This window comes from Balaenoptera borealis, assembly GCF_965194805.1.
Source record: "Balaenoptera borealis genome assembly, chromosome: 4".
Classification (NCBI taxonomy): domain Eukaryota; kingdom Metazoa; phylum Chordata; class Mammalia; order Artiodactyla; family Balaenopteridae; genus Balaenoptera; species Balaenoptera borealis.
The window spans coordinates 50,559,910-50,585,274 of record NC_138861.1 but is presented as its reverse complement, the minus strand read 5'-3'; the positions used below and the strand labels follow the sequence as shown (position 1 = coordinate 50,585,274).

The following is a 25,365-nucleotide window of genomic DNA, read 5'->3' as shown; positions in this document are numbered from 1 at the left end:
CAACATCAGCAGATAGACCTGACCCAGGCTCCTTTCAAATTACTGCTTCTGCCCTGGGTCCCAGAGTGTGAGAAGTTTTCTGTGCACTCTTTAAGAGTGGGGTTTCTATTTCCCACAGCCTCTGGGTCTCCCAAAAGTAAGTCCCCCGGCCTTCAAAGCCAAATGTTCTGAGGGCTCGTTTTCCCTGTGTAAGACCCCCAGGCTGGGGAGCCTAATGTGTGGGGCTCAGACCCCTCACTCCTAGGGGAGAACCTCTGCAATTGTAATTATTCTTCTGTTTGTGGGTTGCCCACCTGGTGGTATGGCTCTTGACTATACCACAGCACTGCCCCTCCTACCCATCTCCTGTGGTTCCTTCTTTGGATCTTTAGTTGTAGAAGATCTTTTCTGGTAGATTCTATCACTCTATCAGTAGTTGTTCTGTTAATAGTTGTAAAGTTGGTGTGCCCATGAAAGGAGGTGAGCTCAAGGTTTTTGTACTCCACCGTCTTGGCTGTGATTGTCTCTTGAGGATCTAATAAAATGATGGAAGTTTAAACACTTAAAAAAATTATGTGTGTGTGTGTGTGTGTGTGTGTGTGTATATATATAAATATATATATATTCATACATATATATGTGTGTGTATATCTGTATATCTACATATCTATACCTATCTATCGATTGGTACTGAGCAGGGCCCTGTGGGGCTCTTGGGCACAAAGCCTTTCTGAGTCCCCCATTTCTTTGATTACAGGAAATAGCCTTCATTCAGCCTCCATGACTTTCCCTGAGTTCCAGTGGGCAGATTCAAGCAGTTGTTAATTAGGGAAGGGAGGGGATGCTAGACAAGAGAGAAACAGTCAAGAGAAACAACAGTGCAGCCTTGGGGCAAGGTTCCCCATCAACGGATACACACAACAATACCTTTGAGCTGTTTTGCAGATACTGAAATCCCCTCCAGGTGGGAAGAGCTAACAAGTAATGATGGTATGCGTCCCACAAGCACGTAGACCCCAGACCAGTTGGAACCTGAAGGTTGATAATGCTGACTCCTACTTAGCTCACCGCCAACCAACCAATCAGAAGAATGTCCACAAGCTGATCACACCCCATTACTGTAAAACTTCTCACCACCCTCTCCAAGTTGGGACACACGGTTTTGAGGGCATTAGCCCGCTGTGGCCCCCTTTGCCTGGCAAAGCAATAAAGGTATTCTTTTCTACTTCACCCAAAACTCTGTCTCCGAGATTTAACTCGGTGTCGGGGTACAGAGGCCGGATTTGGCTTCAATTTTGGTGCACAGAGTGGGGCTGACTCAGGGACAGTCCCAGGTGGGGGGGTCCCTTGGCTTGATCGGACACTCCGAGGTTTTCTCCACGCCAACCTCTTTCAAGAGAGCGGAGGGTTGGAGAATTCCTTTAGAGGCCAGATCGCCTGGGACTCTTGCCTGGAAAGGCCAAGCCCCAGTCATATCCTGTCCGCCATCCTGGCAGCTGGAACTCCAAGGCGGGAGTAAGGCAGAAGAGGGACCACCCTAGCAGCTGCCAAGGCCATCTTTGCCTTGAGGACATTTCTCTTCCTCCTCCCTGGACTGCCCTGGACTTCCTACTCCAAGGAATTGTTTTGGGGAAGCAGAAAAGTAGAGTTTGGGATGTTGCGACACCTCTGCCAGTGTTTTGGTAAGCCCCCTCAGCTTGCATGCTGAGGCCACTTGGTTTGGTCTGTTTGGCGAACCTCTGGTTCCCGTTTGGGGATTTTTCCATTAGGAAGATCCAAGGCCACCGGGTTAGTGGGAGTTGGAAGCCAGTTTGAGCCTTGGGCTGTTTGTTTTTGTGTGTGTGTGTGGCTTCTGTTTGGCTGGTGAGGATTCTGGTTTTGCTTTCCATTTTGTGTGCACGGCTGTTTAATTCGACTCAACATGGGAAGCGCTTCTTCTTGTATTCCATCTGATAGCCCCCCGGGAAAATTTTGGCAGATGAGTCGACCTGTAACTATGAATCTATGACTAAAAAGAATAAGGTTCTATTGTAATTCTGTTTGGCCAAAGTATATTCTTAAAAGTGAGGAGAGGTGGCCTTTGCATGGTGGCCTAACTTATTATACTATTCTTCAGGTAGAATTGTTTTGTCACAGGAATGGAAAGGCTGGGAATTCTCTCCACTCCATCTGGGCTAGCCACTCTGGGATCCCTGAGAGCCAACTCTGGGTTTGTTCTCTTTCAAGAACTGACCCAATCTATTTGGAAGCCTTTCTCTGGGAGTGGAAGTGGAATTTTTAAACTATACCTCCTCTGATATTCTGTCTGTGTGGCCATAGTTTATCTGTTGTTTGTGTTTTTGTGGATATTGTTTTGGGGTAAGCCACTCAGGCTTGCACAGGATGGGAAAATTCTACCCAATCATTGCGAGCCATTTTGAGTCCTCAGTCTGGGAGTGGAAATGGAATCTTTGGGCTACACCTTGTCTGATCTTTTGTTTGTGGGACCGTGTTTGTTGTTTGTATATATGTGTGTCAGTACTTATATTGACCGGTCGAGACGTCTTTGCTAAATAACAGGGCTCACATGCGACAATACCAGGGAATCCTTCCCTGTTGTGTCAGGCTTTGCCTGTGGCGGAATGCTGGTTGGGATTTTCCCTTTGGGACAAGCCTTGTTATGGGTAACCAGAGTTCTGTTCCATCTTCTAACCCGCCCCCCGCCCCCCAGGGTATTGTTACAAAACTGCGAGATCTTCAACTATGCTCCCATGAAAAGGGAATTGGTATTTCTCCCCACTGTGCCCAGACCTTCACGAATACTTATCTTATCTAGACTATCTCTAGAAAAAAAAAGAAAAAAAGGCGGGGGGGGGGTGGGGGGGGGTGGGCGGAGGGGGGAAGCCTTTTTAAAATCAAGCGGAAAAACTGAGATTTCTGGTTCTGTCTTTATGTAAAAGTTAACTTGTAAATGAGCTCTATTTAATTCACTTAAAATTAAGCACTTACAAATTAAATCTAAATGTGTAGAAAATGGCCAAGATAAATTTTGGGACCACATGATCTGGGGAATATTCAGTACTGAACTGATATTTGCTATTGAAGGTGGCTTAAGCTTGTTGGTTTGATTAATATAGACATTTCTTTAGAGTTATCAGTGTTAAGTAATGCAAGTGAGGTAAGAGCTTTTGGGTAAAACTCTTTAGGAATAATTGTTTTAGGAATGTGTACTTAAGAATAATCTCTTCAGCTGCTTGGTAGCTTAAAAATTTAGAGTTAAGTTAAATGATGGAAGTTTATTGAATAGGTAGGTCATTTCCAAATAAAATATTAAGATACTGAAGCATTAATTAGTGAATGTTGGCTTCCCTTGGCAGAGAGAGACTAAAGGTATTTAGGAATCTAAAGGTATTTGGTGCCACCCTGGGATATTCTCCGTAAGAAAGCACATGTTTTTAGAATTGTGCATGGTCAGGATTTTCTAAGATTGGATTATTAAATCTAGTTGGGTAGATGGATTTTGTTGGGAGTGGGCTAGGGCAAGACCGGATTCAGATTCAGTTTCTCCCTTCAAAGTTTTCTTGGACTACTGCTTTTGACAACAGCTCGTGAGTTTCTCAGAGAGAAATATTTAATTAGTATGTTAAATTACATGGCATTCCTAAAAATCTAGTATGTCCTTGTAAAATGTTATCAGTCATAATTCTAGTTATTTTAAAATGTTGCACATTACAGCAATAACTAAGTGTCTTTTGTCAATCCCATTTTGATCAAATGTTTAACCATGACTTTTTAAGTCTCTGTGATTTATAGACAGTTATTATTGTATTTTGATAAATCTCAGGTTGTACTGGGAAACTGGGTAAGAAATTAAAAAAAAAAAAAAATCCTAAGGGAAAACCTGATGGCTTCATAAAAAGTTAACAAGAGGATTGGTTACTAAATGAACTGGTGAATATGGTTATAAATTTTACGGATTTTGTCTGAAATGTTACTGGCTTTGATCTGTGTTTTCCAGATATAGGAAAAAAACTTCCCCTCAAGTTGGTTATGATTTGCAACAATTTGGTAAATTACACCTCTGTGAGTAAAATTGAGATATTTTTCTTTTCCCTCTGCCTGTTCCCTTCAAAAATTGGAGACTCTGAGCAGCCTTATCAGGCGAATGAGAAAAACTGTCTCCTGGCATGTGCAGAAGTCTTGATATTTTGGGGACCTCTAAAAGAGAGAAATCCACCTAGGCAAAATCTGACAGCAGGCCTTTGATATGGCTTTCTTGGCCTTGAGAGACCTTTTGGAAATTTAGTCTGAGACTTCTTCTGAGGAATTATACCAGAGTCAATGTGGAAGGACCTATGTGGTCAATGGACCAATCTTATTTTAGAAACAAATTAGTCTTGGCTGTACTTGATGAACATGGGGGAAATTTTAGAAAAAAATTATGTTTCACTGAATACTAAATTCTAGTTTTGTTAATTAATGTCTGTGCTTACCAAGACTCACTTCCCAGATAGTTCCTTGTGGTTATGTTATATTGTTCCAGAATTTAATTAAATTGTCAGAAGAACACTCTAAGTTTGTTTCTGAAGCCTAACTTTGTAATCAGTCTTTGGATAAAGATCAGATGCTCCGTGATCTACAACCAGGAGATTAACACCAGGTTATGTTCATTCAAATTTAAAGGCTCCCTTATGTTGGGGACAATTAAACCCGTACTAGGGATAACCAGACTAGTAACACTAGGAAACTGGGCTGGGTGCCTTATGGACAATGCCAATATATAATTTCCCTTAAAGATAAGGATTGGTACAGAACAGACTAGGTCAGAAGACCTGGGATGTACTGGGCTGCACCTAATGGAAGTTCTTGACTTATATTCTGACTTACGATCTTACTAATATGCTAGCTATATTGTTTTTTATATTGCCTGTTTTGCAAAATTGTTGTTTCTTGCATTACCAAATGTGTGACTGAGCCTCTGATAAAATGATGATGTATAGTTCCATATGAGATCAATGATTGTAATAGTGTAACTCTAGATATGGGAAGAAGAAACAAGAGGGAATAGTTTCCTGGACCATAAGAGAGTAGTAAGACAGGTGGCCCAGAGACTTTTGGTTACTAATAAGGCCTAGTCCAGTAAGTAAGAGCACACTGGCCTATCAGTGAAATCTTTGCCAGACCTGGGAATGAGCATTCCTAGCACCGTGGGACAAAATGGTCATGAAATGCCCCCCAAACCATGGTCAAATTTATGATCCTGAAGGGGCCTCTGCCAACTGCAAATTGCCATCTGCCTCTGCAAGGATTAGGTCAATGGCCACTGTGGCCACTGACCTTCAACACCCCCTGAAAGGAATTCAGGGTGGAGATCAGGAATGAGGCACTCTGCTCTGAGAAAAACTGGCAGAACAGGGCTTTAGATAGTTAGATATTTTCAGAAGATTTTATGAGCCCAAATTCTTGCATCTTCTCATATCTAGAAAAGCACTGAAATCATTAACAGTGACATCTGCTTTGGCCATTAAGAGAAATGCAATTGAAAGTCAAAATGGAGTAGCTGTTGGTTCAGACATATGGATGTGATTTCAGACATGTTCCTGTATTGTGGAGAACTCGAATTTTCTGAGCTGTGTCAGACCTAGAGGATGGCACCAGCCAATCTCAAAACAGTGTCCACTGGTAACTGCAACCTTATGGTTTCAAGGTATCCTCTTGTAACTATTAAATTTTTTAGACAATAAAATTGCTTCAGATCAGATATTAACAACAAAAGAGGAAACATATTTAATGGCCAATAGCTCCTGTTATATATATCTTAATACCATATCAGAAGTTAAAACCTAGTTAGATAAAATTAGACAACTGGCTACCTGGCTACAAGTCTCCCTTAAAGAGCCAGGTCCAGACTGGGTTTCAGGCTTAAATTCCCAGGGGATTGAGACCTTAATCATACTAAACTCAGACCCAGGACTTGGAACTCAGTAATATTTCCAACTCAGTGTCCCAAATTGAGGCAGGACTATGCCCCATTTCAGCTGGAAGTAGCCAGAGCGGTTGTCACCCTATTCCCTAAAAGATTCGGGAAAAGTTAAAAAAGGGGGATTAAAACCAAGTCCCCTGAAACCGAGTTCCTCTGCTGGGTTTATGATTAATGTCTCTATCCAAAACAATGATTCCCTTCCTTGTCCAACATCTGTTCTCAAGGTTGAGGAGTATCAAAGAAAAGGGGGGATTGATACCGAGCAAGGCCCTGTGGGGATCTTGGGCACAAAGGCTTTCTGTGTCCCCCCATTTCTCTGATTGCAGAAAGTAGCCTTCATTCAGCCTCCATGACCTTCTCTGAGTTCCAATGGGCAGATTCAAGCAGTTGTTAATTAGGGAACGGAGGGGATGTGAGACAAGGGAGAAACAGTCAAGAGAAACAATAGTGCAGCCTTGGGGCAAGGTCCTGGTTCCCCATCAATGGATACACACAGCAATATCTTTGAGCTGTTTTGCAGATACTGAAACCCCCTCCAGGTGGGAAGAGTTAACAATTATTGATGGTATGCTTCCCACAAGCACGTAGACCCACCAGTTGGAACCTGAAGGTTGATGATGCTGACTTCCACTTACCTCACCACCAACCAACCAATCAGAAGAATGTCCACAAGCTGATCACACCTCAGTACTATAAAACTTCTTACTACCCTCTCCAAGTTGGGACACATGGGCTTTGAGGGCATTAGCCCACTGTGGCCCCCTTTGCCTGGCAAAGCAATAAAACTATTCTTTTCTACTTCACCCAAAACTCTCTGAGATTTAACTCGGTGTCGGGGTACAGAGGCTGGATTCGGCTTCTCTATCTATCTATCTATCTATCTATCTATCTATCTATCTATCTGTCTGTCTATCTATCTGTCTATCTATCTATCTATCTAAAATGCTATGCCAGTGTAAGACATTCCTCTTGTTGTTGATGCTTTGGTTGTAATCAAATAAAAAAAGAGACTATGTACAGTTGATCAGAATCTATGTGGCATTAACACCATATTCTCTGTTAAGTAGAAAAACAATAAATGTTTGATTCTGTGGAAAATTTCTGATTTAGATAATATAGGAGTTTCTTTTTGTGTCTTTTGTTTAAATTAATCCTTTATATTGATAGACTTTAGCAAAGATAATCAAACTTTCCTAACTAGGATGTACAACAGTGCTTGGATATTCAAGATAAGTTAATATTTTTTGTTTTAAGTTATATAAATGAGAGTTGGCACACTGAGCAATAAATAAATGCATTGGCAAGCATGTGCTTTTCCTTCCTTTTATTTTGCAAAGTGATTTTCTTTTTTCTTTAATTTTAGGAAACAGATATTGATGACAGATATGGAGATTTGGATTCCAGAACAGATTCTGATATTCCAGAAATTCCACCATCCTCAGATAGAACCCCTGAGATCCTCAAGAAAGCTCTATCTGGTTTGTCTTCAAGGTATGGTTGGTTGAAGATGAAGCTAATGGGTACACGAGATAAGCTGTGAGGTTATCCTGGACCATGTCCAATGTAATAAATTTCACTTTTGGTGAGTTTTAGAGCTATGAGAGAAGGCTTTACACTTTTTCACCATATATGAGCACAGTATTAGAGGCTTGATGTACATCCTTTCATAAATCCTTAAAATCTTGTTAAGTGTGAGAAAACCAAGTCTGAGAGGTTAACTGGTGAAGGTTACAGAGCTAGTAAGTTGTGGACTTGGCATTTCTGCCCTTGTCTGCCAGGTTTCTGAAGCCAGTGACCCATTTACCACATCAGGTTGCCTTTTCTGGTATTGGAACATCTAAAAAAGAAAATTCTATATTCTCTGTTCCCTGTTTTTCAAATGCCAGATGGAAATAGGTAAGTTTTTTCCTTTTAACAGAGTTAAAAATCATTGTTCAAAACTCTACAACCCTTTACCATTTTATATTTGTGCTATACTTTTAAATGTTTAATAACCACCCAATTTCAGCTAATTTTATATTGCCCTCCATTGTAGTCTTTGTAATAGGAATTATAAAATTTATAAAAGCAAAATAAATATAATATTTTATCCAGATTAACATATGAAACCTTAAATACTGGTACAGAACACTCTTTTTTCAACTTTTTAATACTGTGACACACAGTAAGAGGTCCATTTTACACCATGCCCCAAGAGACACACAAATGTATATTTTAACTGCTGTAAAAATGTTATAAAGCAGTTCTTGCCATTGCTATGTGTGATGCTCTCTGATTTCTTTTATTTTTGATAGCTGTTCTATGTTATTGAACAAAAATACGCTGGATTACTAAATTGATTTTACTACCCATGGGTCATAAATTGGAGTTTGGAAAATACTGATTTAGTCATATCTAGTAAATCTAATATGAGCTTTTCTGATTTTTAATTTCTTAGAGGATGACCATAGTAGAATAAATTGGTTCAAAACAAAGTTTTCATATTTTTTAGCCAATAGAATAAATTTTTGCTGTCCATTATTAAAAGCATGGTTATCATTTTAGTAGTTCTTGTTCCCAGTTGTTTTCATGACCTAGTTCACAGATGTACCTTTTTTAAAAATCTCACCTGGTCTTTCTCAGATCTGGATTTTTTTTCATATTGACGTTATATAAGAATAATGCTGGATTCCTGTGTGTCATTCATAACAAGATTTTCCTTAATAATTTTTTTTTCCTGGCATAAAGCAACAGTGGCAAGTAGTAGTAGCTGGTGTTTATTGAGCATGTATATTTGCTAGGTGCTGCTCCAAGCACTTTATATGTGTTGACTAATTTATTCTCACAACAACCCTGTAACACAGGTATGGCTATATACCTGTTGTATAAATGGAGAAACTGAAGCACAGAAATGTTTTATATCAAGGGTCGTGTAGCTAGCAAGTGACAGAGCCACATTCTGAACCTAGGCATTGTGCTCTATTTATGAAAGAATTGGTTTTAACAGCAGATGATATATGACTAGTTTCAATCTTTTCGAGAAACTTCTCTGTAAAGATTAAATAAATGTTTTAAAATCTACATTTTACACATTTTAGCCTCTTTTTATTTAATACCCCAAATAGTCTGCCTTGCAAAGATTTAGAAATTGTAGATGCATAGGATTAAAAATACTAATTGCATAAGGAATGTACATGGTTTGCCGAAGAAAACCCTATAATCCTCCTACCAAGACATTAATATTTAAAATACTGTGATGTTTATCTTTGAAACTTTTTTTTTTTTTTTGCACTGTGTGCGTGTGTGTGCCTGTGTGTGTAATGTAAAAATAGCATTGTACTGTTTTCTGCCTTGGTATTTTCATTTTCATTCCATGGTATTAGGAACAACATCCTTAAATATATGTAAATATTTTAATGGCTGTATGATATATTCCTTTGTACAGCTATAGTTCAACTTACTTAACTGAATCAGCTATTGCTGGACATTTAGCCAATTTCTAAATTTTCACAATTAAAACCAACTCTGCTTTAAATATATTTCTTTATAGCTAACTTTTATTTAGCATCTATAATTATTTTCTTAGTATAAAATTTTAAAAGTGAAATTCCTTGGTCAAGATTTATGTTCATTTTTAAGGCTCTAATATATAATGCCAAAACGAGCATAAGCCATTGAAATTGGAAAGAGCGTGAAAGGTCTTCAGTCACTTGGCAAGTTGTCAGCAGTCTGTTTCTTGACCCGTGTATGGGTCTGTGAAAATGAATATTCATTAGCCAGTGAGGTCTGGCTCTATCCTTTAGTGAAGAGCTTCTTCAGCAATGAGTCTAACTTAGTAGTTCTCTCCAGGGGCAATACCTTGGATTTTGTACCTTCCGCCAACCAGTGAACATTTGGCAGTGTCTGGAGACATTTTAGGTTGTCACAATAAGAGATGGTGCTGCTGGCACTTAGTAGGTAGAGGCCAGGGAAGATCCTACAGTACACAGAACAACTCTTCACAGCAAAGAATGAGCTGGCTCAAACGTTACTAGTGAAGGTTGAGAAACCGTGGAAATACCCAGGCACAGTCTTGCTGGTGCTCTTGTACTCTATAATGCCATCTTCCTTCTCCCTGGGAACCTGCACACATCCTGTCAACTTCCTCCTAAGCCTGGTAGATGGGCTTTCTCAAAACTCCTGCTCTTTGCTAGATGGCCCACCAGGTTCTTGTTTGTTCTTGAAGAGTGCCTCTGTGCCCTAATTCTTGGCTCAGGTGAGCTGCCTTGTCAACCTAGGTCTTTCTCATTATGCTTGTACCATTAGGAAAATTTTTTTAAAAATTTTATTACTTTTGGGACTTCCCCAGCAGTCCAGTGGTTAAAACTCCGCGTTTCCACTGCAAGGGGCATGGGTTCGATCTCTGGTCGAGGAACTAGGATATCCCACATGCTGTGTGGCGTGGCCAAAAAAAAAAAAAGGAAAATAAATTTTTATTACTTTTGAAATAAAAACCCCTTAAGAGTTGTAGTAACAGTAAGACATTGTGCATCACATAACTGATTTGAGCAATAAATGTGTAACCACTTTAGATAATCACTTTAAAGGACACTGCTTAATTATATACTTTTTAGAAATTTCATTTCTAGCTCATATAGGTCCTGGAAACATGAGACTTGAATGGAATTCTCTACTGATTCTGAGTTCCTTTATCTAAAACAATCTGTGAGGTGATGACTTGGACTCAAAGTTAAGGCTTTCTCTAATGTGATCATGGTGGCATGGTAAAGGAAATCAAGAATTTTGAATTCGGAACCAGACTTTCCTCTGGATTTTAGTAACAGTGGTACATATTTTTTTGCATATCAATGCTCTGTTTCAAATTCAGTGCTTCTCCCCTGAGAGATAACTTTGGGTTACTGTATCAATGGATATATATATTAAGTATGTGCTTTTATGTGCTTAACTTTGTGTTAGGTATTCTTGGGAGATTTGGTGAGTCACTTAACTTAAAATAAGGCAATTAAGTCTTTGATCTTGTTGGGGAGGGGAATTTTTCTGGCTGGAGTAACATCTGTATAATAAAAGAGAGTAGGTCTTTGTTTAAATCTCTGGTTCTCAGAAGCTACCATTCTCTGCCGTTCAGAGCCAGCCCTTTAACATTAGAGGTACACTTGGACCTTTCAACTCCCACCAAGGACTGATTTCTGACACTTGGGTAGTGTCCTCTTCTCTAGAAGAGGTTCTCAGTAATTCTGAGTCTGAGAATCAGTTATGAAGGAGGGCTAAGTACATTTCTGAGGTTCGTGCAAGGAAGACAGGATTATTATCAGGAGACTGGCTTATGGTCCTTTATTTACCTCTGACTAGCTCTGCGACCTAGCCCAGTTTCCTAATCCATTCATTCATCCTCAAAGAGTTCGTTCTATTAAGTCAAATAGAACCTTTCAGCTGTAGCATTTTTGATTCTGCATTCATTTCAGTTCAGCCTCAAAGCTTACAGTCTCATGAAAAATGTATGAGTCTACATACTTAACTAAACAGTAGAGGGAAATAAAGTTGGGTAAGTACAATTTGACCACCTTGTGAAAAACTTTGGAAACTATATAAAAGAGTTTGGACTTAATGTTGGCATTTTAGGTCTTGTGTGCAGAAAGGACATGATCAAAGGGATATTTGAGGAAGAGTAGCTAGGGGTATCTAGACTATATAGGAGAGTGATTGAAAGCAGGGAGTGTAATCAGTATTCGATAAATGGATGAAATCAGCTAATATTTCTATTACAGAGAGGAGAACGAGGGCTTGTGCTTAGAATACAGTGCATATATGTTACTATACGTTGGGTCAGAATCTCTTGTGATATAATTTAAATGTTAGCATTTGAATTAATAGAAATCAGAAAATTATTTAAAAACTTTACTGTGAGTATAACGTAAAATGAGTGTAGAATGAATAAACTCAGAGGGCAGCAGTTTTAGATTCAGAAAGCATCATCCTTCTATAGGTGTTGTTAGAACAATTGGAGGTGTTTCATACAGTGGCTGCTGACATTTTTTATGACGTAGCCAAATAAAGAGTGCAAATATTTGTAAGGTACACTGGGAGTGAAGTGTGAGGCTCCTGTGGTGATGGGGGGCAGGCAGATGGGCTTCCCAGGCCCTTACTGACGGCAGAGGGTTGAGGAGGTCAAGTCTCAGTCTACCAGGGAACAGCCAGGTGTGCCTCAGGGAAGCTCTGCTCTCAGCACCAGCAGAGGCCCAAGGAGAAGAGAATACTTTTCTACGAAAGGCTCTGTCCCGCAGGAAAGCAGGCAGCACACACTGAGCAACAGAAAGAACTGATCTTCTGTCTGGCCTTGCCCTCAATGACGGACCTCCCCACACCTTCCTCATTTCCCTGAAATCGCGGTGCTCTCCAGTTTCAGTTCCGCATTGTCCTTTCTTTACTTTTTCTCGTTGCAAGGCCATGCTCTCTGTTCTACACCACCTTAAAATCAGTACTTTTTTTATCCACCACACGGAAGGACAGACACCCTTTGGGAGGGCTGTGCACCTGACTCCTCCTTCCCACCTGAGTGACCCCGGGTGGAATGTGCACACGTCTGCGTTGGCCACCTCGCCTCCGAGCCTCACGATTCATCCTCGTTCACATGCAACAAAAACTAGTTTTTTTCTTCGGCGAACATAATTTTTACATTTCCTTTAGCTCTCCGTGAGTGAGCGAATGCTATTGGTTTGTTTGGTTGGTTTGTGCTGTTGTTATTGTATAAGGTAAAGTATAGGGGATTCCTAAAACATAGTTAAGGGAAAACTGTAAGTCTGGCAACTCATTACTGAAACAACACACAAAAATTTAAGAACACGTGAATGCTAACTCTACAAATATTTCCTTTTTAGGTGGAAAAACTGGTGGATTCGTGGAATTCTTACTCTAACTATGATTTCATTGTTTTTCCTGATCATCTATATGGGATCCTTTATGCTGATGCTTCTTGTAAGTGTTTGCCCAAGTGTCTCTTGCTTTGTTTTTCAGCATTGATATTGAAGTAAATTTGAGCATGTCATGAAAAAGAAGGTGGTTCAAGACTTGACAGCAGCAAATTTAGTTCCTTTAAGCATCTTCTGGTTCATGAAATGACCTGGACTAATCTTTTCCATTTGCAAATTGGCCATTCAGTGTGTATCAAGTATACGTGATATTCAGTAGATACACAACTTTGTGTCAGACATTGCACCAAGCATTAGGTAGAACAGAAACACACACACACACACACACACACACACACACACACACACACGACTTCAACGTATATGACTATTAGCTAGATCCCTGACTTCCAGGGACTCATTCTAATGGCAGAGACATGTAAGTAACCATATGAATAAATGGTGTAGTAAATGAGTGGAATAAACCCCATGATAGATCTTGTTGGAAGAGCACAGTAAAAAAATTACCTCATCCAGTCTGAGAGAGAGATGAGGGAAGACTTCCAGAGGAGGTGATGCGAAAGCTGAGTCAGAAAGAAGCACTGGACAGGGGAGGGCATTCCAAGTTGGGGATATCAGGGGCAGGGGTGTAATAAGGAGAGACTGTGGTCCGTTCGGGGATTTGTGAGTTATACATGTGGAGAGTGTCTAGGGATGAGACTAGAGGGGCAAGCAAAAGCCATTCTGGGAGTTTGGGATTTTGTTGTGTATGGGAAGCCCAACAAGTTATGAAGTCAGACACATTTTTTCAGCTTTTAATTCATTCATTTAACACATGCTTCAGGATGCCTGCTACATGCCAGGCAGTTCTGGGGAATGATGCAGTCGTGCTGAGAAAAATGCACCTGTGTCTGCCCTCATGGAGCTTACTGTCTACATATTAAAGAATTGATCAGATATGTAATCATAAACTGCAATAAGCATTTGAAAAAAAGAATTGGATGCTATGAGAGCAAAGGGGGGAGCCAGGAGACTTTCCAGACTTTATCCAGTGCCCAGCGTCTGCACTGCGATCTTGAAAGTTGAGTAGGATTCACTGGGGTGAAGGGGAGACCTTGGAGGAAGGATTTTCACAGCAAAGGATTCCTTGTGTATAAAAGCCTTTATATCTAAAGAAGTATGAAACCCTTGAAGCCCAAAGTGATAGAAGTAAGAAGGAGAAATTCATTCGTGACGAACATCACGCATTTCCTGGGTGCTGAACATGGTTTAGCAGTGAACAGCAAGGGCCTGCTCTCGGGGATATGTACAGTGTCCCTCCTTTTTATTATTTGTCTTCATCCATCTCAATTGTATTTATGATGTTTATGTTAAGGGAACAGGGATGGATATACACACACTTGGTACTCAACTGATACTACCTTTATGTGTTTTAAAGTATTATTTACATTCACAACCCTGACTAGGTCATTTATATTTATATTTTGAGAAGTACACATTGTACCTAGCTTGCATTTGCCTTATAATATCAGCACTCAAAAATGACGAATTCAAGAGAGTTTTATTAAAAATTACTTCTAGCAAATGATAGCTACTATTTTAAGATGGAACTCATACTCATATTCCTTAAAATAAAAGGAGTTTTTTTCCTTCAACCTTCTATTTATAGTGCTTTAATTGTTGCAGTCACAGCTTGGAATCACACTTTCTAAGTGATGGAGTTGCTAAAGCATATCTTGATTTAAAGGTAGATGTGAACATATAAAAGATATAAGAGGTTCCCCCACCCCTTCCTGGAACTCCTATAATAACTGTTTTAATTCACATTATTTAACTTATTTTTAAATAGTGCATTAGTTTTTTTCCCATTGTGAGAGTTATAAAAGTATATTGAAATTACTTTGGAAAATAGATAATTAAAAAAAAAAATCACCCCAACCCTATCATCAACCACCAAAACTCAATTAATACTGCCATTTGGTGTATTTCCTTTCATCTTTTTTTCTTTTAAAAACCGTGATTGTAATTATAGTGTGACTAAAATTTTGTATCCTTTTTAAACTAAATATTGAATGTTTTGTGTTGCTCCACGGTCTTTATAGCCGTCAGCTTTAATACCTTCATCTACTCAGTGAAATGTAGTACATCATAAGTTATTTAAAGCAGTGTGTTATTTTTAGACGCTCGGGTTATATTCTGGTTTTTCTTTATTGTGAATAACATTATCCTAAACATATTAGAATATAAAGCTTTTTCATATGCAGGATTATTTTCTTCAAATAGATTCCCAGAGTGAAAATAGGCACTTTTATCTGCATAACACATAGTTCCACCTCAACATATCTAAATCTGAACTTCTGTTCTATCACCAGCCATTCTGCATAACTCTATCTACTTCTCCAAGCCTTCCCTGGTGTTGTCCTGTGTTCCCCTCTCTCCCTTAGCCCCCCAGTTTCCTCAAGCACCAAATCCAGTCAGTTCTACCTGCTTGATGTCTCTCATTCCTTATACTTCACCCTCTTCTGCCACTTATCCGTACTCATCTGGATGGTGGTGTCTTGCCTGCCTTACTGTCTCTTCTCTTGCTGCTTCTCCAGTTAGTTCTTTCTACCTCTGTTATCCCCAGACATTCACGTCTGATCATGTCCTCTCATGATCGGCACCAACTCCTTTGTGCAGCCTTTCATGCTGTTTCCTGTGGCGCTGTGACCAGACTCATCTCTCTACTTCTCACCCCAGCTTTGTGTTCCAGCAGCTCTGGACTACTTGTAGTTCCCTTAACATCCTCCTCCTCTCCTATGTACATGACTGTGTACATCCTTCTTCTTCATCCCAACTGGCCCATCCCCACCCTTACCACAGGTTTTTTGTCTGCCTGTGCTATATCCATGTGGCTGTTTCCACATGGTATTGTAGTTGTGTGTGTTCTCCCTGAAAGACTATGCCTCTTTGAGAACAAAAACCCTGTATTATTTCTCTGAATCTTCAATAACTAGCAGAGTAGGTATTTACATATCGATTGTTGTTTTTAATGCTCATAACACGTTAATTGGGCCAACAGAGTCCTACCAATGAATTGCTGCCAGTATTGATGGCATGGCGTATCAGTTTCTGTGTGATCACCCAGTTCTTAGTCTATTATTTTGAATTCCCTGTTTTTTATTTTCCGAGCAGTTCCATATTCTACTGGTAAGCTATAAGTGACAACCATATACATGTATGTGTGTGATATTAAAGATTCTTTTTTTCTTCTTTCAGTGAAACACCATATATAGTGCTAATGGTTGCTCTTGAACAAATGTATTCATAGAAGTAGCATCAGTTCATTTGATATTCTAAAAGCCCTTGGTTCTATAAATAGCTTGACTTTGCCATTTTATCTTAACATCTAGCATTGTCCCCATTCTCGGACTATTATTGTTAAAAAAATGACTTGATGTTATACACAAAGGCTATTTAAAGGACAGTATTTTTTTTTTCTTTTTAAAGTTAATTTATCTATTTATTTTTGGCTGTGTTGGGTCTTTGTTTCTGTGCGAGGGCTTTCTCTAGTTGCGGCAAGCGGGGGCCACTCTTCATCGCGGTGCGCGGGCCTCTCACTGTCGCGGCCTCTCTTGTTGCGGAGCACAGGCTCCAGACGCGCAGGCTCAGTAGTTGTGGTTCACGGGCCTAGTTGCTCCGCGGCATGTGGGATCTTCCCAGACCAGGGCCGGAACCCGCGTCCCCTGCATTAGCAGGCAGATTCTCAACCACTGCGCCACCAGGGAAGCCCCTGAAGGACAGTATTTAAATTTCCTCTTGTGTTTACATTATAACACATTTATGAGTTTTTCTTAAAAGAACTATTTGTAATAGTTTGGCATAATATTTTCTTACTGTAGGGCTGAGGGGACACAACTACTTTTTTTAAGTATGTCATTGGACATGTACTAGGTATAGTGGGGAAAAAGAGCTTAAGAATATCCTGGGCAGTAGGTTTGGGAAAGCTGATTTGTGGCGATCTCAAAGAGAAATCCCAAAGTATGTTCTTTGGCAGCTCTTGGTTAGCTCTTTCTGTAAAGGACCAGATTGTTGTATTTTAGGCTTTAAGGAGCCACATATGTATGTGTCTGTCATATAATCTTTGTTTTTTATTTTTAACTCTTTAAAAATATAAAATCCATTCTTAACTCCAGGGTTGTACAAAAACAAGCCCTTGGGTATATTCTCTAGAGGTTGAAAAAGTTAGTCTGCTATATTCACAAAGGTTTGAATCTCTTAGTTTATGGTGATGAGTGTTCAGCTTGCCATTTGCTCTTTCTTTTTTTTTTAAATTTTTATTTATTTATTTATTTTTGGCTGTGTTGGGTCTTCGTTTCTGTGCGAGGGCTTTCTCTAGTTGCGGCAAGCGGGGGCCACTCTTCATCGCGGTGCGCGGGCCTCTCACTATCGCGGCCTCTCTTGTTGCGGAGCACAGGCTCCAGACGCGCAGGCTCAGTAGCTGTGGCTCACGGGCCTAGTTGCTCCACGGCATGTGGGATCTTCCCAGACCAGGGCTCGAACCCGTGTCCCCTGCATTGGCAGGCAGATTCTCAACCACTGCGCCACCAGGGAAGCCCACCATTTGCTCTTTGAGTCTTGGAATTGTCTTAAGCCAAACACTGGGTATGATGCTACAGTCTCAGAAATTACCTTTACCCAGATTGGTGGGTTTAGCAGTTTGAAGGACAGCTACATAGACCATCAAAAAGGGATTCTTGAATATAAACCCATTTACTAGACATGTGTATTGGGCGCTAGGCAGACAGAACCGCATGGACTCACTTGACTGGCCAGTGGGGCTGCAGATGTAGAAAGCTGCTTATAAGTTGTCAAGGAAGCACTGCTTGGGTTGATCAGAGATGTGTGTAGCTGGCTGTGGGAGAGTTGGCCTGGAGGGGAGAATGAAAAGCTCATGCCCAAACCCCTGGGTGACTGGGTAAAGATATTTTAGCCATTTGTCCTGATAGTATCTTTATCCGTGGCAAGAATACCAGGTTGTATGGTTAAAAATATATACAAGCAAACTTTCACTTATGATCATTTTCCTAGGATAACTCAAACAAAATGGACAGAAAGACCGTCCATCTTGAGATGGACAACCACAAGAAATGAAGCAGTAATGAGAGATAAAGCCTAGTCAGCTGTGATCCCAATCAGACTATACCCCTCAAACTCTAAACTACAATGCCACCTCCTACCCCGGGAAGGATCTCTCAAACTTTTTGAATAAAACATTGTTTTGCTTGCCTCTTTGGGATATCACTTGATTATAGAGAAGTTGAATATTGAATTTTTGCTGCTGATATTTAGACTAACTGAAAGTGGGTAGGCTGAAGATTTTTAGAATACATGTGACAACAAGCTACTTATTAAATAACTAAGCATAAATGTAAATACTGAGAAATGTATGTTAACGTTTTCTCTTGGTTTCAGGTTCTAGGCATCCAAGTGAAGTGCTTCCATGAAATTATCACTATAGGGTACAGAGTCTATCGTTCTTATGACCTACCTTGGTTTAGAACACTAAGCTGGTAAGTGACTTAAAACTGTTTCCGATGTGAAAATCTGATTCTTTTCTAAAGTTTGTAAGGAAGCATCCTGATCAATCAGTATCTACACGGTTGACCTTATAGATTGATTTTAAAGAAATATAAATTAAAAGAATGAAATTGAATTTTGAAAGAAGGAAATTACCTGTAACTCTCCCATTTCAACACAACTATATTCATATCTCATCTTTCACTCTTTGTAGAGATACCTGATTTAAATTGAATATAAACACTCTTCTTGTGTTCTTTTTAAAGACCTCAGCATTATATTCGACACGTTTTTATATCCTTTATAATTACAATTTTAACAGAAAGTTTCATTTTGTAAAATGTTATGAATATGTGTAATCTTTTGCCTTATTTCCCCTCAGTTGATATGAGACCACACACAAAATTTGATATTTCTACAAGGACTTGAAGATGAGATATGAAAATAGTTATGGGTTTTTTTGTTTTGTTTTGTCTTTTTTGGTCTTTTTTTTTTTTTTTTTTTTTGAGTGATCAGTGGTTTATTCAGGACGGGAAAGCCCAAGCTGAATGTCTGTCTCCCTCCTCCCCTCCCATCCCCACCCCTGCAGGCTGGCCCACCTTCTCCAAAGCCCCCATAGGCCCCAGGATGCCAGCAGGGGGCGGGGGGGGGACAGGGCAGTGAGAGGAGGGATGGCCTTACCTTTGCTGCTTCTGGTTTGGTCTCCTCCAGGCCCTGGGCCCTGTGACATGCAACAACGAGGGTAGTCAGAGGGAAGAGGAAGACTCTGGGGTCAGTGCGTAAGGCACCCTGCTAAATATTTCAGGGCAGTTACCAGCCTCTGAAATATTGTATATGTACAAATGCATGCAAAATTAGTAAATAAAAATCACCAAATAATTTTAATATTTAAGGCTTTATACATTTTAAAAACTTTCTAGGTTTCTTAGTTATCAGGACCTTGACCATGAAACATGATAATATGATAGTTCATAATTAACCTAACAGGCCATGTCTTTGAATATAGTTGTTTGATTAGTATCAGCCAGAGGGACCAGTGTCTTATTATAACAAACAAATCACTTTTTGGGTTTACGGTAGTTGAAAACAGTTTCTTGGTTTTGTTAACACTTAATTTTTCCTTCTGGAAAGTTTCTTCATGAGTGGCAATGTGTATAGGGAGCGTTAGGTAGATTAAGTAGTCGGAGAGTAATTAAAAGCTAAACTGTGCAGGATTGATTTTAAGCGTAGGAGAAAAAAAAGGTAGGTCAAGATGGACTCCAGTGATTGTAGAGGCTTCATGGAGAACGTGTGAGAGAAACTGTTACTTGAAATAAAGACAGGCTTTGGCTGGAGAAGAGTGTTCTGGGTTGGGGAAGCAGCACCCATCAGGTTTCAGATGTGGGACCCAGGAGGCATGTGCCACAGATGGTGAGATCTTCCTGGCCCTCCTGAGCAGAAGGTGTGTATTTATTAGGGAGTAGTGGCCAAAAAGTTGGATTGGTGGCTAGAGTAGGCTTTGACAACCTTACAGAGGCGACACAGTCAGTTTCCATTGTAGGAGAGAGAAAAATACAGCTGATAAATATTAAAATACTTCCCTTTGGGAACAGTGGGGTGTAATTCCATTCATGAGAACCAGAGGGAAACCACCACCCCTTTCGTCTTCTGCTGCCCTCCTGGCCTAGGACTCTGCCCTTCTAAGGAGGAGTCCAGGAGGAACCCTAAGGCAGTGTTTCTCAGCCTTTTTTTCTGGCTCACACGTGCTCCCATCAGCAAAATCTCATGGGTTCAACTTCTCCCCGGGGACAAAGATACACCAGAACTGGGAGAAGGGACAGGCCATTTATCAAGTTTTTAAAGTTTTTCCCAGAGATTTTTACCCACTGCTAGCTCCGTTCCCCACAGCTACCCTTTTTGAGTCACTGCTCAACTAGAGTGCATCTGGAGCATTGAGAAGAGGGGGCAAGACCCCAGTGTGTGCAGGGCAGGAGGGTGGAGGTTAGAGGTCAAATTACCTCTACCTTCTTTTCCTGTTGATCTTCCCTAGGACAGGTGGGAATTTGGCTTAGGATCTTTACAAAGCATTAGAGCTGTGAGTAGCTGGGAGTGAATTTTCATTATAAACTTAATGCTGTGTGTGTGTGTGTGTGTCTGAGAGTGTGTGAGAGAGAGTGAGTATGTCTAGTATTTTCTACATTGTTTTCTACATTGTTTCCTAATTATCTGTCTCTGACATTTAGATATTGAGCTAAATAAAGGCATGAACTATTCAGTAAATTTTTGTTGACTGATAAGTTTGAAATTAAGTTTAAAACAGGAAAAAAAGCATTTTGGTGGAATATATCATGAACTGGTCTTCTCAACTTGGTTTTGAACTTTGTGTCATCATCAAACTGTAGAAAATAGTTTTGTTGAGTTTGAGGGGAAAAAAATTTCAAATCTAAAGAAGCTAATTGTTTTAAAATTATAGGTACTTTCTACTGTGTGTAAACTACTTTTTCTATGGGGAGACTGTAGCTGATTATTTTGCTACATTTGTTCAAAGAGAAGAGCAACTTCAGTTCCTCATTCGCTACCACAGATTTATATCATTTGCCCTCTATCTGGCAGGTAAGTTAAGGAAAAAAGTCTTTATTGATATGTAGCCAATATATGTTACATGCTTATTTTTATTTGTTATTTAAATTTATAATATCCTTTATTTGTTACATTTTAATCCAGCTTCTCTTTTTAAAATGTCTCATATATAAAGCTATTTCTTTCATCACAGTCTTAAGCAGTAGTCACTCCCTAATGGTGGTTTAAATAAAAGTACTTGCTTAATAGTCACTCCATATATTTGAAAATTTTCTTCACAAATTATAGGAAAGGCACTTTTAAATATATGGGTTATTTACCAAGTATAATTTACAAAGAAACTTTCACATATATATTGCTTTATTTGTTCCTAGGAAATAGAGTTTTCATATAGAATTATTCGGGGTACTTAGTTTTCCTGACATGGTTTATTATATATTCATTTATATATATATATATAAAATATACATATTTGTTTATAGTAGGCTATGCCACATGTTTTTATGATTTTAGATTAAGAATCAGATACTTAGGGGCTTCCCTGGTGGTGCAGTGGTTGAGAGTCTGCCTGCCAATGCAGGGGACATGGGTTCGAGCATGTGAGGAAGATCCCACATGCCGCGGAGCAACTGGGCCCGTGAGCCACAATTACTGAGCCTGCGCGTCTGGAGCCTGTGCTCCGCAACAAGAGAGGCCGCGATAGTGAGAGGCCCGCGCACTGCGATGAAGAGTGGCCCCCGCTTGCCACAACTAGAGAAAGCCCTCGCCCAGAAACGAAGACCCAACACAGCCATAAATGAAAATAAATAAATTAAATCCTATGGAAAAGAAAAAATCAGATACTTAGGATAACATTAGAATTAATAGATTTGTTTTCCATTAAAGTTTACCAATCATAAAAGACATTTCTAAGAAATTGATTTAGATATGTACTGTTTAAAAATCAGATTGCCAGTATGAATCCTGGTTCCACCACTTACTAGCTGAATAAACTTTGGGAAATTTAATTAATTTACCTGTGCCTCAGTTTCTTTGTCAAGCACTTAGAACAGTACCTGGTACTATTTAAGTATTTATCATTATCATTATTTCCACTTTTAAAGGAGGAAATGAAATTTATATGTGAGTTTTCACTTTAGCTTTTAATAGTTACTGTTTTAGCTGTTAGGAGTTTCTCATAAATAAATTCTTCTCCAGTTAATACAATTTTGGAAACTGAATACACTATGGATGACTTCCATTTCTCATTAAACAAAAAAATATACAGAGTATGTGGGGAAGAATGTCCAGTCCTTTAAAAGTATGTCATTTATATTCAGTAATAATGATCTTTTTCATGGTGTTCAATTTTAATAAACACCCCGGCAGATCTTGGTCTCTATTTTATTTCTGATTCTAGGAAGCCAGAGAATGAAATACAATCTGAAATGATAATGGTAATTTTCAGAGAATCATTTTTGGGGCAGGGGAACCTACATTTTCCAAAGAAATTGCCTGTTTTACATTCAGGTTTTTTGTTAAGTCCAGTTTTCTCAGTCCATTACTTAATTTTTTTAAATTATAAATGATATGTCTAAAATACATTCTTGGAAATAGATATTGAATGTAGATATCTTCATTCTTGGAAATAGATATTGAAAAGTATTTTTGTTCTTTCAAGGGCAAAAGAAGTTATTCATTCTAAGGTAGTTATTTCATTTTAAATTCTAATCTGTTTAGAAGAATCATGATTATAGAGAGATTAATTATGACTGCTAACAGCTAAAATTTTGTAGACTAATATGCTTGACTCTGATTTTATGTTCATTAAACCTCATCTGTGACATTTTTTTTCATGGTAGAAAGAAACTTTGCATAGTTTCTCTTATCAAACAAACAAGTTTGATTCATTTTGTTAAATGTAAGGTAAATTCTGGGATGGATTCTTTACTATTACAGGAGAGAAGCGTACTGTACCTTCTTAGTCTGTATTTTTACTGGCAAGACTTCTTATTAGCAAGAAAAGTATCTGTAATAACAATAACTTTATTTCGTATATAATTATTCTTATAATTACTTAATAGTAAAATTGTGATTAATTAAAATATAAATCATTAACATATGTCCATTAGTTTAAAAATCTGATAATGTCAAAAGAATCTGATAATGTTATTGTTAATGTAAACAATAACCCTGCACCCCAACACTTGCAGATTGTTTTCATTTTTCTAAGTAAATGCCTATTTCTTAATTTATTTAGGCATTATCTATTGACTTCCTGTAATAACCTCTCTCTCTTCTCCATACTCAGTTTTTTATTGTCATTATTTATATTATTAAATAGGTACCTAAAGTATCACTTCCTATAGAGCCAAATAGTATCTTTGATTACATTTCCATTCTTTTACAACTTTTTGCTTTTCCTGCCCTTAATAGCTGCTCTTTACCTTTTCTTTTCCACCTTCATAAATTTCTGTGTAGGAATCCTTAATTTTCCTTTTGAGTCTGTCCCGTGTCTGTTGGTCATTTTTTCAGATGTTCACAGAAATCAGAGAGTTGATTAGTTCCCGTTTTTCCTGGTGACCTTTATCCCAGGGACGTCTGGGCTCCTGTTCCTGTTTGGACAGGCTGCTTGTAGGCCTGCTGTCAGCTGTCCCCTCATGATTTGGCTTTTCCTGTGTCTTCCAATTTCTAGGATAACACCCTCATTCTGCTGCAGCATAGCCTCTAATAGTTTCCTATGAAATGTGCTTAGAAGGTAAATGTTTTATGTTCATACATTTCTAATAATATCTTTGTTCTGTTCTCACAGTTGACTGCTTTGGCTAGGGTTCCACTTACTAGTAGTAGACTTGCACTTAGTCCTCTAGTTTAGAAGCCCAAGCCTTAACCTTGCCTTCCAGTGAGTCTTTCCTGTTCAGTTTTCTCTAGAAAATACTACTTGTCCCTGATTTCTCAGATCTGCTGAAAGTCATCCAGTCGGTTTTCCAGCTTCCAAATTTTGTAGCCATTTTTCTTCTTTTTTCCTTGACATTTCTTCAATTCTCTTTGCTCTGTAGGTTTTTGCCTTAATTTCTTTTAACATGATTTAGTGGGCTACCAGGACGGAAGAGAAAGAAATGTAATACATGAACAATCGGCCATTTAAAAACAGAAATCCTTGATTAGTATTTTATTTTTCCCTTGGCTTAAAACAACAACTAATTTTTTTCTCCTGGTCCTGTGGATTGACTGCGCTTCACTGGGCAGTTCTAACTTAGGGCCTCCCCTCCAGTTGCAGTCAGATGGCGGTAGTGCTGGTCATGCGTGTCCTAAGTGGGCTAGACGTCCAAGGTGGCTCACTCTCACGGGCATGGTTACTGCTGGCTGGTGACCCAGGCACCCGAGTGTGCGCTCTCCATGGGGCTTGGCTCTCTCAGTACCACGCCTGAGTTCTGAATAGGGAGGGCGCCAAAAGCCAAGCATCTCAAGAGTCCTTACCTAGGATGGTTTTTTAAAACTAGTTTTTAAAAATGAAAACATAATACGTTCCCACAGTAAAAATTCGGGCTGAAAAGGAGTATTCCGTGATATCTCCCTCCCCGCTCAGAGCCTTACTTACTTTTTCCAGGGGCTTCCTACCACTATTCAGACATTATTTGAGTATTCAAGCTTATATGTTTATATCCTCCTTCCCTCATTTTTGTACACAAATGAGAGCAGACCATCCTGCACCTGTTTTTTCCCACTTGATATAGCTTATTTGTGTTTTATATTGGCACATCTAAACTTATCTCACATTTTCCGTATCTGCGGTTACATCTGTGTTGATGTGCATACTGCAAAATCTGATGGGTAGCGTGTCAGAAAATAAGGCAACTACTGTTTCCTTGCTTTGCATTTGCTCTAACTTATACTTGAAAATGACTTCTCAATTGAGAGGGTAAAGACGATGTAATTTATTTTCTTTCTTGTTTCTTTTTATAACATTGTATACATGATAGCCTCCCAACCAACCCTTTTCAGTCATTGTTTCTTCATTCCCTAAAATTTCTGACTCTACTTTTATAAAACAAAATCAGTATTTCTTCTTTTTTTCTAACTGATTTCCACCATGGACATAGCTTACCACTTGCTCTTTTATAGAATCATGGAAGCTTATTGAAAGTCATCAGTGTTGTTCTTTCAACAAACATTTGAGTGCTTTCCAAGTGCCAGTACTGTACATGGTGTTGAGGATACAAAGGGAAATAGGCTGGTAGTGTGCCTTCCAGGGTCTTGCAGCTGCTGAGACACATGTCCCCTAGTTCATTGCTGGAATGTGAACAAGGACCTCTAAGAGCATAAAGAAGGGGAAGGAGGGCCTTGCTTTGCTGGGGTGGGAAGGCCATAGAACACCTTGAAGAAGAGATGACAGGTGTCGTGAGAAGCAAAGAACAAGCAGGTGTTTGCCAGGTGGACAGT

The 25,365-nt window shown here is 39.3% G+C and overlaps 1 protein-coding gene across 4 annotated transcripts in view; it reads left to right on the top strand.

Moving 5' to 3' along the window:
- Positions 1–25,365, top strand: part of CDS1 (CDP-diacylglycerol synthase 1) — a 71,003-nt gene that overhangs the window by 18,543 nt on the left and 27,095 nt on the right. For 3 of the 4 annotated variants that reach the window (XM_082391161.1, XM_082391159.1, XM_082391162.1), the window contains exons 2-5: positions 7,305–7,432; positions 12,796–12,892; positions 18,280–18,377; positions 20,837–20,976. In XM_082391161.1, the coding sequence (XP_082247287.1) occupies positions 7,305–7,432; positions 12,796–12,892; positions 18,280–18,377; positions 20,837–20,976 (463 nt within the window). Of the gene's footprint in view, positions 1–3,976; positions 4,042–7,304; positions 7,433–12,795; positions 12,893–18,279; positions 18,378–20,836; positions 20,977–25,365 lie in introns of all 4 variants that reach the window. The other variant, XM_082391160.1, reaches the window with a different exon arrangement.